This window comes from Bicyclus anynana, chromosome 11 (genome assembly GCF_947172395.1).
Source record: "Bicyclus anynana chromosome 11, ilBicAnyn1.1, whole genome shotgun sequence".
NCBI classification, from domain to species: Eukaryota; Metazoa; Arthropoda; class Insecta; order Lepidoptera; family Nymphalidae; genus Bicyclus; species Bicyclus anynana.
In genome coordinates this window covers 13,960,810-13,973,322 of record NC_069093.1, presented here as the reverse complement: position 1 = coordinate 13,973,322, position 12,513 = coordinate 13,960,810, and the positions used below count along the sequence as shown (strand labels likewise).

General features: G+C 37.5%; 1 protein-coding gene across 1 annotated transcript in view; it reads right to left on the bottom strand.

The window, feature by feature from the left end:
• Positions 1–12,513, bottom strand: part of LOC112046488 (uncharacterized) — a 166,069-nt gene that overhangs the window by 112,574 nt on the left and 40,982 nt on the right. Inside the window, exon 3 of the mRNA XM_052884308.1 lies at positions 1,902–2,106. Within this exon, the coding sequence (XP_052740268.1) occupies positions 1,902–2,106 (205 nt within the window). The remainder of the gene's footprint in view (positions 1–1,901; positions 2,107–12,513) is intronic.

The following is a 12,513-nucleotide window of genomic DNA, read 5'->3' as shown; positions in this document are numbered from 1 at the left end:
TGAATTAAATGTAAGTCAGCTTTACCTACCTAAAATTGCTAAATATTACTCATCAAGTTATAGTTTTATCCTCATTAGCAGTCCATATCAGCTCACTATTGAGCGTGAGTCTCTTCGGAATGAGAGGGGTTAGGCCACCACTCTGACCCAATGCGGATTGGCAGACTTCACAAACAAAGATAATAATTAAGAAAACTCTTAGACATGCAGGGTTCCTCACGATGTTTTCCTTCACCGTTTGAGACACGTGATATTTAATTTCTTAAAATACACATAACTGAAAAGTTGGATGTGCATACCCCGGACCAGATTCGAACCTACTCCCGCCGAATCGAAGGCAAAAGTCATATCCACATATATATATATATATATATATATATATATATATAGCTATAGTTTACTTAATCACAATCATCTCCATCCTAATTTCTAGTTACCATGGGTTCAAAAAAGTTAAATCAAAGAACAATTAATTTTATCAAAGAAGCCTCTGCGTAGAGTTTATAGCAATGGTATTTTAATATCTTTAATTGGGTTTCAACTTTCGGTCTCTTTGTCTTTCGATAAAATCACAATTTGCGAAGACTCCATACAGTCAGACTTGATCATTTATTTGAAATTCGGAATAGCGACTTCGTTCTTGGAATACCTATGCCTATTTAAAGTGATATTATTGATTTTAGACGATTAATACCGTAATTTTTCATCATAACAAATTTAATTTTAATTTCCTAAAAAAATACTTACTCTCTAATCTAATATTAAACGCGATTTTAGTCTGTATTTCTTCGTAAGCGACAATTTTAATAGATCTCTGTTTTATTTTACTAATAGATAAGCTTGACTCTACAACGTGCAATCGTTATAGAGTCAAGCTTATCATACATGTACATGCAATAAATTAACGCAAAGTAACGCCTGCTTCTATCCAATAGTCAAATCAAATCAAATCAAATAAAAAATCATTTATTTCAAGTAGGCTCAGTTTACAAGCACTTTTGACACGTCAGTTGACCATTTGTAAAGATTATACCACCGGTTCGGAAGGCAGGTTCTGCTGAGAAGATACCGGCAAGAAACTCAACAGTTGCTCTTTTGAAAAAGTCATACAGTATTATAATTTACAATTGATAACAATTACACTTTCTTATAGTTTTATTTCCTGTGTGAAGGTGGAAGCTGATCCAATGGCCTAATGTGTAGTGTAATTAATACTTTCGTGGCCTTTCATGGTTTTTCAAAATTTTCACTTTTTGTTTTAATTAGAGTAGTTTGATAGAATTCGTCTCCGATCTGATCTGCCCCAGATATTTAGCACAATATATTATGTCCCAGTTTGTGTGCCTGTAGTTTGGAGATGCGAGTGAGCTGGTTATTTCAGTTGGCTCGTTTAAGCTCCAATTAGAATGTCGCCGATCCCTGATGAGTTACCGCTGTACATAGTTACGAGACACGGCTTACTGACAGAGAGCTCGGGGCTAGATAACGGACAATAAGCCTAGCTACTATACAGGGTGTTTTCATATTGTTTTTATTATTCCACACAAAAAGAGGGGTGTTACAAGTTTTACTTGTGTGTCTGACTGTCAGACTGTCTGTGGCACCATACCTCGCGAACGGATGAAGCGATTTCAGTTTAGTTTTTTTTGTATGAAAGGTGACGTATGAGCGAGTGTTCTTAGATATGTTTGATGACAATCGGTTGAGCCGTTTATAAGTTGTGCATTACTGAATATCCTAGGTGGACCGAGGATATCAAGTGGTTTGCAGGGAGCTTTTGGATGATGGCGGCTCGAGATCGTTGTGCTTGGATATCCATGCAAGAGGCCTATGTCCAGCAGTGGACGTCTATCGGCTGAAAAGGTAGGCAAGGTAAGGTATTGATATAATCATAAGCTTACCTGAGCGCGAGTCCGTCAGTTCTATCCTCGCTGGCGATGCTGGACCGAGGAGAGTTGCCGAGCCGACTGCTGGCTGACTTCCGCCTGAGCTCATGAGGGTCAGGCTCTTCCTTGTTGATGAAGGAGATGCGAGGAGCGTGCGCGCGCAGGCCGCATACTTTGTGGGTGGATACGCCGCGGCACAGCATTTGACTTTGGCTCAGATCTGCAACAAGGAATCCTAAAGTCAAAATTCATTTCTTTCAACCCATACTGCAGGTAATTAAAGCACATTAAATTTATTTGGCAGTGATGACCTATGATTGAGAGCCGTGATAGCCCAGTGGATATGACCTCTGCCTTCGATTCGGGAGGGCGTGGGTTCGAATCCGGTCTGGGGCATGCACCTCCAACTTTTCAGTAGTGTGCATTTTAAGAAATTAAATATCACGTGTCTCAATCGGTGAAGGAAAACATCGTGAGGAAACCTGCATACCAGAGAATTATCTTAATTCTCTGCGTGTGTGAAGTCTGCCAATCCGCATTGGGCCAGCGTGGTGGACTATTGGCCTAACCCCTCTCATTCTGAGAGGAGACTCGAGCTCAGCAGTGAGCCGAATATGGGTTGATGACGACCTACGGTTCCGAGAGTTGGTCGCTAACTATGGACCTCATAAGAAAACTCAGAATCACACAGCGGGCGATGGAACGAGCTATACTCGGAGTATCTCTGCGTGATCGAATCAGAAGTGAGAAGATCCGCAGAAGAACTAAAGTCAACGTGTCGCGAAGCTGAAGTGGCAATGTGCGGGGCACATAGTTCGAAGAGCCGATGGACGTTGGGGTCCCAAGGTGCTGGAATGGCGACCCCGCACTAGAAAGCGCAGTGGTCGACCAGGTGGACTGACGACATCAAGCGAGTCGCAGGTATTCGCTGGATGCAAATGGCTCAATATCGTGATGTTTGGAAGTCCCTACAAAAGGCCTATGTCCTGCAGTGGACGTCCATCGGCTGACAAATAACGGGAAAACAAGTATCACTTAATGCAAACAGTAATCTATAGCTTGGCAAGTTCGTTGATGACACTCCTCCCATGATATGCGGGCGACGGGGGGCTGCGCGGGGTAGAAGGAAGGACTGCGCGGGTATGAAGTTGGCGCGCGGGGCATCGCGAGTGTTACGAACGAATTTTCCAAGCTATAGAAGAATTAGTGACAAGAAAAATCTGGCATGTAAAAGTCGGTAGACCAAAGCAACGATGGGAAAAGACAACATCGTTCAAACGGTGGGGAGGATTGACCAAGGCAAGGACAGGGAGAGGTGGAAAAGATTGGGGGAGGACTATACTCAAAATGAAGTCCATGTCTTAAATAATATAGATTTAAGTTCACTCTCTTACTTCAACTAACACAAGGTAAAGGTAAAGGTACACATGTCTCCCCATAAAATTAAAATATAAGCTACCACGCTCACCGAGTACGGGTTAGCTTTTTTTTTATTCTTTACAATTTGACTACAATCTCACCTGATGGTAAGTGATGATGCAATCTAAGATGGAAGCGGGCTAACTTGTTAGGAGGAGTATAAAAATCCACACTTACGGTTTCTACACGTCATCGTACCGGAACGCTAAATCGCTTGGCGGTACGTCTTTGGCGGTAGGGTGGTAACTAGCCACGGCCGAATCCTCCCACCAGCCAGACATGGACCAATTAAGAAAATCTCAATCGGCTCAGCTGGGGATCGAACACTGTACCACGGAGGCCGTCTAAAGCTAAAGCTTGCCAAGAAAATAACACTTGACTAACATTCAAACGAGGTGCAAAAACTGAATAGTACACGGAAATCAAATCACTTTAGCAATCAATAAAGCCAGTATTGTTCTAAACCGGGCAAATATTTACCGTACAACAATACGGGGCGGGGACTTGGAATGCTTTGCGAACATTTACCATCGCGCGCTCCGTTATTGGAATTATTTAACCGCACCACTTTTATTATTTTCCTACCCGCGGGAAATGGGTAACACAAACATAATGTACCTGCTAATATACTACAGCCTTTCTTGATGAGTAGAGTATGCCAACAAATAAATTAGAAAACGCATGTCATTTCATGAAATATTTATTTAAAATTATGTACTTATGGTTTGATTAAAAAATGTTATATAAAATATATTAACCATATCTAATTGTTCTAAGCTTATTAAAATAAATTAAATAAAATTAAATAAGCCTTTATTGCTGTTTTTATCATTATATACAAGTAGGTACTTGCTAACAAAGTAAAACTATCTAAAATAGCGATTCACGGTGACAGTACCTATTATGAACGTCATACAGGCGACTGTCACAGTAACCATGTATTATAGGACTCAAAAGGTGATTGCAAATATAAGAAAACTAATGTTGAACAAAGGTTATGATTCACAACACTTGTCAGGACAACTTAATTAACAAATCAAACTGTAACCAAAATAAGACCCTAGAATGGCAGAGAATGACCTTGAGTGGAGTAACCTACTTGTGAACGATGTGTGTAGGGTTAAAGGTACCTTTGACTGTATACAAACACTCCCCTTTTCCACTCAAGTCACTCTCCCCGCCTATCCTGAGTAACTCATAACGAATTACTCAACAAGAGATGTGGACGGCTCGAACGCCACGAGCACACTAAGTCAACACGAGATCGAGCGACGTCATATCCGTCACAGACTACTATTTCCAACACTAAACGGCGATAACACATGCTATCTGAAAAATACTATAGTCATAAAACACTAAAATTATATTGTATAACAATATTGTATTGCGTATAAAATCATATTTTAGACAATAACATTTACGTAACCTTATACGTCCAGTAGTACTACATAAAAGACATGCAAAAGACATGCTTTGTAGTAACAGATGATGGTCTTCCCACGCTAAGCTTTAGTGGGGTTCTGTTTGTGGGGTTTTCTAATAAAACAATACAATATTAGAAAATGCCGCCAACCCCTAATTCGTTTGCGGATTTTGGTGCTATTTACAAATAACTAATCGTATTCGTAAATAGCACTATAATCCTCTTTAAGTTAAAGGTTTTACTCGAATTTATTTTAAGTTTATTTCAATGTCATTTTTAAATTTATATATTTTCTGTTTAAAGCCATGAATTTCTATGATTTTAAGGCCATGTAAATGCGAAACAAGACATCTTAATTACCCAAAATTGGTAAAAAACTTCAAGCTAGTTCTGATATGTCTGTAACTTCCCCGCAAGTACAAACAACATGCTGATGAAATACAGGCATAATTTAAAGCGGATTTTGGTGCTATTTACAAATTCTAAGTAATCGTATCGGTAAATTATTGATTACCAAAATCCGCGTTAAGTTAAGAAACTTTTTTTTTGTGTTTCTTTCAACGTCAGTTTTAAATTCATGTATTTTTTGTATAAAGTCATGATTTTTTATGATTATAGGGCCATAAAAATGTGAAACAAAACATCTTAATTACCGGAAATTGGTAAAAAAAACTGTACCTAAGTTTGTTGTAATATAGTAGCTTAAAGCGTGATCTGCAAACAATATGCATCCTTCAAAGTGATCAGATTCTAAACTTCAGTGGGGTGCTCATATAGAAAAACTGTCAGGTAAACTCAGCTCAGCTGCTTTTGCAGTGAGAAAAATAAGACAGTTTACTGATGTTGATACAGCTAGACTTGTTTATTTTGCGTACTTTCACAGCGTAATGTCTTACGGTATTTTGTTGTGGGGCAAGGCTGCTGATATACATTCTATATTTGTACTTCAAAAAAGAGCAATTCGAGCAATATATCAACTAAAATCACGCGAGTCCCTTCGTCAAAAGTTTAAAGAAATAGGCATTTTAACAGTAGCCTGTCACTATATATATAACAGTATAGTTTATGTAAGACAAAATATTAATTTGTACAAACGAAAAGGAGATCTAAACCCACGTCTTACTAGACACGGGCATAAGTTAGTTATTTCTGCATATCGTCTCCAAAGAGTTAAAAAATCTTTTGTGGGTTTGGGTGTATTCTTCTATAACAAGATCCCCAAGACTGTGATGGACTTGCCAATGCACAACTTTAAGCAATGTGTTAAAAAACATTTACTTAGTCGAGGTTACTACACTATTGATGAGTTCCTTAACGACAAAGGTGCTTGGAGGCCATTGGATCAGCTTCCACCTTCACACAGGAAATAAAACTATAAGAAATTGTAATTTAATTGTTATCAAATGTAAATTGTAATACTGTATGACTTTTTCAAAAGAGCAACTGTTGAGTTTCTTGCCGGTATCTTCTCAGCAGAACCTGCCTTCCGAACCGGTGGTAGAATCTTTACAAATAGTCAACTGACGTGTCAAAAGTGCTTGTAAACTGAGCCTACTTGAAATAAATGAATTTTGAATTTAGAAGTTAGCACTTAAGATGTTATGTTACGCTTTATAGTTTATTTTAGTGATTTTGAAGTCGGTTATATTTTTTTGTTATAAAGATTTTCTTGACAGCTACTGTCAAATTATCAAAAGAGATAATGAGTGTCATACGTAGATAATTCAGAACACGAAGCCAACGAAGCTCTTAGGGAGCGATTAAATATTTAAGACAATATACTTAGCGCTTCAGTTTGAGAATTCTGAGCCTCTAAAAAGATTAGACATTAATATTAAAATAGCTGTAAAATACGCATGTTTTGTTTCAATTACGTAGGTTAAACGTTGGGATAAATTTGTTGAGAAGGCGAAAATCAGATATCGAGGTATTTAGTTAAATTTACTAAGGAATGCAACTTAATAATAATATTAATAATAAATGTTTTATTTAGCTGAGTACAAATATAAAAAAAACAAAAACGTAAGACTATGCTTTTACCAAATTTCATCTAAAACCATTCAGCAAATTGTCATTAAACACCACTATTATAATGAAATTGTGAAATTCATCGTCGATTTCATAGCTTATATTTCCATATAGGCTAGTTTATAGGCTTTTCAAAGGACTTGTATTCAGGACTTCAAAAACTATAGGCCACTGGTACCAACCAGTTACTTGTATGTAGTTATATAGTTACATTTCCAATTTAGATTTTCCCCACACTTTCCTGACATTTCTATTACCGAACACGTGATAAATGATTAAAGGCTTCTCGAGAAAATACCTCGTACCCGGTTTTTGCTTATGCTTGAAAAGCCGGGTCCACATTTTGCGCGGCAGCTCGCGTGGCATAATTGGGAAAGCACTTTGTGAAACGGCTGACTCGGTTAATTAGTAGGAACAGTAAAATAATTTGTCTTTATAGGGTAGTTGACTCATATCTAATAAGAACAATATTAATTTGGTGTTACATGGAATAAGGGTCCGAAATATATAGATATTAATAAATAAAAGTTGAGGATTTCTTTTTTTAATTTAATTATCACGTATTTTTTTGCAATATCTCAAACGTCAAAAACGATGTCGTCTATTTTGTGGCGTCATTAACACACTGGATGTACTAAACTTCGAACTAATTGTTAAATATATTTTTTTGTAAAACGCTCCATTTGTATGGGATTTATTATAGTGACGTCATGAAACAGTTGAAATATAGACTGTCATGGCCGACAGGCGTTTTGGCTCGTATTGTCAAAAACATATTTAAAAACTAAAGTTTTCATATAATCACGTCTCAAAAAAATATGAAAAATTTCAGTCTAGTAGAATGATTATGAACTATTTAAGACCAACATTTAATAATCGTGGTAGTTACTATTTGACATTTGAGAAAAAGGGTCGACCAAAAGTAGTTTGACATAACAATTCTGGATCCTACACCCAAGTTTAAAAAATCATGTAGTGTGAGATTAGTTGTATAATTTCCGCTCGAGCTTGTTCGCTAGTGTATACACGGCTAATGCATAACATCGATCTCACGTGTTCCACGTCAAATAACATAGTGATTAAGATGGACGAAAGTCACCCATTTAATTTGCGAACGAAAAACGTACGAAATAACAGAAATAGGGGTGAAATTTTGGGGTCTTCTCGTTTAGCAATTATGGGACTAAATACTATGACGACTTTTTTATCATATAAAACGAATATTGAATTTATTTCGATATTTTCCGCAACTGTACGTTACCGACAAATTCATGCACGAATTTCATGAATGAATGCAAATTGGACAAAAAATCCACAAAGTGCGTACGTTTCTCTGAAAAAAATAAGCGTCATTAACGATCACTGCACTATATGCGCTGTAGCATGGTGCGGGTGACAGTTGCCTTATGACGTTCAAAATACGTACTACTATCGCGACAAACTTTCAAGAGTGAAACGAACTGTCACCTGCACTATGCCATAGCGCACGAACTGTAACATAGACTGACATAAAGACATGAGATAATGACAAGGATATTTAACGTATTCATGGAGTGCACAAAAAACTTTCTAGTTGGGAACTTTTTTGCACCAAAACTAAATAATTGGTATTTCATAGCTCTCATCATCATCATCATAATATCAGCCGATGGACGTCCACTGCAGGAAATAGGCCTTTTGTAGAGACTTCTAAGCATCACGATCCTGAGTCGCCTGCACTCAGCGAATCTCTCGTGACTCGCTTGATGCCGTCAGTCGAGTAATTTCATAGTAATTTTACCGAAAACTATTAAATACTAAGGGTTTGCGAGTGTTATTTCTCCCAGAGAAAAGCAAATCAAGACCCTCGACCATTGCAACGAATACATATTCATACCTACATTCACCCTCAAAAAATGATATCTAAGTTAGCAAGTCATTCACGGTTAGGTATGTTTTAAGGAGTCAAAAAACCATGTCCACTACATTTCCGCGAGGAGACAATACCAAAGTCAAAGTCCATTTAATTCAATTAAGTTCCGTAAGATAAACGCTGGTGGTGCATCCGATATACATACGAGTATAGCGGTAAAGCCGAAATTTTACTCTATTATCAACATCATCATTATCAACCCATATTCGGCTCACTGCTGAGCACAAGTCTCCTCTCAGAATGAGAGGGTCCACCATCGATTGCCCAATGCGGATTGGCAGACTTCACAGACGACAATTAAGAAAATTCTGAGGGTTTCTGTACAAGTCAGCCCATGACTACAATCTCACCTTATGGTAAGTGATGATTCAATCTAAGATGAAAGCGGGCTGACTTGTTAGGACGAGGATGAAGATCCTCACCCCTTTCGGTTTTTACACCACGTCGTACCTAAATGACTAAATCGCTATGCGGTACGTCTTTGCCGGTAGGGTGGTAACTAGCCACGGTTAATTCCTCCCACCAGTCACACCTAGAAAAATTAAGAAAACCGGGGCCCAGCCGGGGATCGAACCCAGGACCTCTTGTAAATTCACCGCGCACACCACTGCGCCACGGAGGTCGTCAATTAATAAAAAGCACTCCACAAATGCACTTTTGTTTCGAAACATTTTCACTTGCGGTGGAAAAATGTGGAAAATGCGACGGTGACATTTATCAAGGTGATGAATGAAATGAAACATTACTCTTGTAATTTCCACAAGGGTCGTGTCCTTCACCACTAATATCGGCCCTATTCCTGTAATATCTCATCCCTGCTCAAATAAAATGCGTGATTTTCCTTTACGCTTATTTATGTTGTAATAGGGTTGTTAATTAACTTCTTTTTGTTATTCGCAAGAGCAAAATACGTATATACGTATATACGTAATTTTGGAGGTAGGAGGGTTTTTAGCCGGTGGTAGTCCGGCACTACCCAAACGGGTGTCCATGAGGATTTTCCCCCTACGAAAAAAAAAAATAAAAAAAAAAGAGAGCAAAATACAATGTTTTATTTTATTGCTATACTAGCTGTTGGGTCGCGGTTTCACCTGCGCAGTTCCCGTAGGATAAGACTATGGCTACTGGCTATAAATACTGCAGCTTTCCATTGGTAAAATAGTTATAAAATTTATTCAATTTCATTCATTCGCGTGTAATTCTGATTTTCATGAATTCCTCGTGTACCATGGATTTTTTGGCATAAAAAGTTCAAGTTGTAGTTAAGGTAAGTTATCCAAAAATATTTTTTTTAAATTGTGCCTGTAATTTCACCAGCAGATCATAACAGGGCAATGTTACTTGGCAGCGGCAATAAACATAACAATAGCACTTTTTTATCTTTACAAGTTAGCCCTACAATCTCACCTGATGGTAAGGGATGATGCAATATAAGATGGAAGCGGGTTAACTTATTAGGAAGAGGATAAAAATCCACACCCATTTCGGTTTCTCCACGACAACGTACCGGAGCGCTAAATCGCAGTACGTCTTTGCCGGTCTAGTGGTAACTAGCCACGGCCGAAGCTAGCCAGCCAGACATGGACCAATTAAAAAATCTCATTCGGTCCAGTCAGGGATCGAACCCTAGACATCCGTATTTTAAATCTACTACGCACATCACTGCGCCTCGAAGGCCGTCAAAAACAACTTCCCCTTAAATATTTTGCAAACAGCTCTGCTATCTGTAACTGTCGAAAACAACTTTCCCTTAAATATTTTAAAAACAGCTCTACTATCTGTAACTTAAATAATACTAACAAACATTTAGACAACGCTAAAAGGCTATACTTTACGTCACAACCTTAAGCCAATAAAGTTTGGCAGCTTTATCTTTGAAGATGAGATTCTTTTATTGAAGGGGAGCCTTAGATTCCTTAAAGGTCGTGTCATATTTTGAGATTTAATTTATTTGGCGGTTTTCCTCAGAAGTGGTTGTTATCTCGGTAATTTTCTGTAATTGAGCGATGAAAATGATGTTTATTTTATTCTGGGAAATTTTAGCTTAGAGAATAAAGGTTCTTTAAGAAAGAGGCCGTTTGTGTTAGTAATTCCAGTAATGAGTAAAGTTCGTCTAAGTGACGAAGCGAGCGCGCCTTATTTGGATCACTTTTAGTCACTTTTGAGTCGTTTTTAGTTAGTCTAGAAAATGACAATAAAGCCTTATAAATTACCAGTCTTTTGTAGCCTAAGTAGTATCTATTATATGAAGTGCTATTATTTTTTTTTTGGTATTTCCCAAAGGTTACATTTTCGTCCAAAATGCTTCAGTGCCTGAAGACAAAAGTCATCAAACAGCGCGTGTTGCCAGTGATGACTTACGGATCCGAGACCTGGTCGCTAACTGTGGCCCTCATGAAATGGCTCAAAGTCACTCGGCGGGCGATTGAGCGAGCTATACTTGGATTTTCACTGCGTGATCGAATCAGAAATGAGGAATTCCCGCAGGAGACCTAAAGTCACTGACATAGCTCAGCGAGTCGCCAAACTGAAGTGGCAATGGGCATGGCACATTAGTTGTTAATAATGAGTGGATATACACTCGTGACGGATGATAAACGTTTTAAATTACATTACAGCACATGTGCGTTTTACTGTACATTACGACACATGTGCATAATGGCATGCATTACAATATTGAAATTGGTGAAATACTTTACCAGCAAATGTGATATAAAAGATATTTTTTACTTGCTAGTAATCTTTAAATTGTTGTTAGGTATTATTAATTTTTATCCTAACGATACTCTTGATAATTGCCTGATATTATTTATCATCTAGATACAGACAGTAATTACACTAAAGTTACAATTTATGAGATCAGCCACTGTAGACAACTCCCACGGGATAAAAAGGCATAAAACTGGTAATTTCATAGCCTTTCGTATACAATAAAGTTTAAAATTTAATTTTCAAACGAAAATTTTACCGAAGAATTAATTAAAATAAAAATGACACAAAATTTAATATTTCATTGACTTTTCACGAAAACATCTATAAATTATAGAAGCTTAAAAAAACAAAAATCTGCTGAGTTTATGAGCGGCTTTTTACACTTCGATTCTTTAAGTTATGACTAGCAGACGCCCCACGGTTTCACCCACATAGTTCCCGGTCCAGGAGGGAATACGAACGTAAAACAATTCCTATGACACTCACAAATAACGTGGTTTTCTAGTGGTAAAAGAATTTTTAAAATCGGCTCAGTAGATCCAAAGATTCAGAGATCCCTACTACAAGAGTGCAACTTTTGAGTTTATTGCCGTCTCTTCTTAGCATAACCTGCCTTCCGAACCGGCGGTAGAGTATTTACAAATAGTTAAACTTGACGTTTCTAAAAGTGCTTGTAAGCCTACTTAACATTTATAACCGACTTCTAAAAAAAGGAGGAGGTTCTTATTTCGATGCGTATGTTTTTTTTACGTGACAACGTCTTATAATTCGATGGAGCCGACTGCACACTCGAAAACAGATGACGTCATGCGTCATACCCTCGCTCTAGGGCTGCCAATTTTTTTTATAACAAATAAATTATGTTCTGGTCTATGAAGATTATTAAACAGTATTTTAGAAAAACGAAAATTTTCTTTTGAAAAATGCAAATATCAGTATTTTTTATGACGTTGTCACGTTCAACGTCGTCAGTAAACTTACTTTACAGACAGCCGATTTTTTTTTTTCATGTTTATTACCTCATAACTTCGTCATTTATTAAACAATTTTAAAAAATCTCTTTTTGTTTGAAATAGGTATACTTCCAGATTGGTCCCATTTAATTTTCATGAAAATCCGTTTAGTAGTATTGT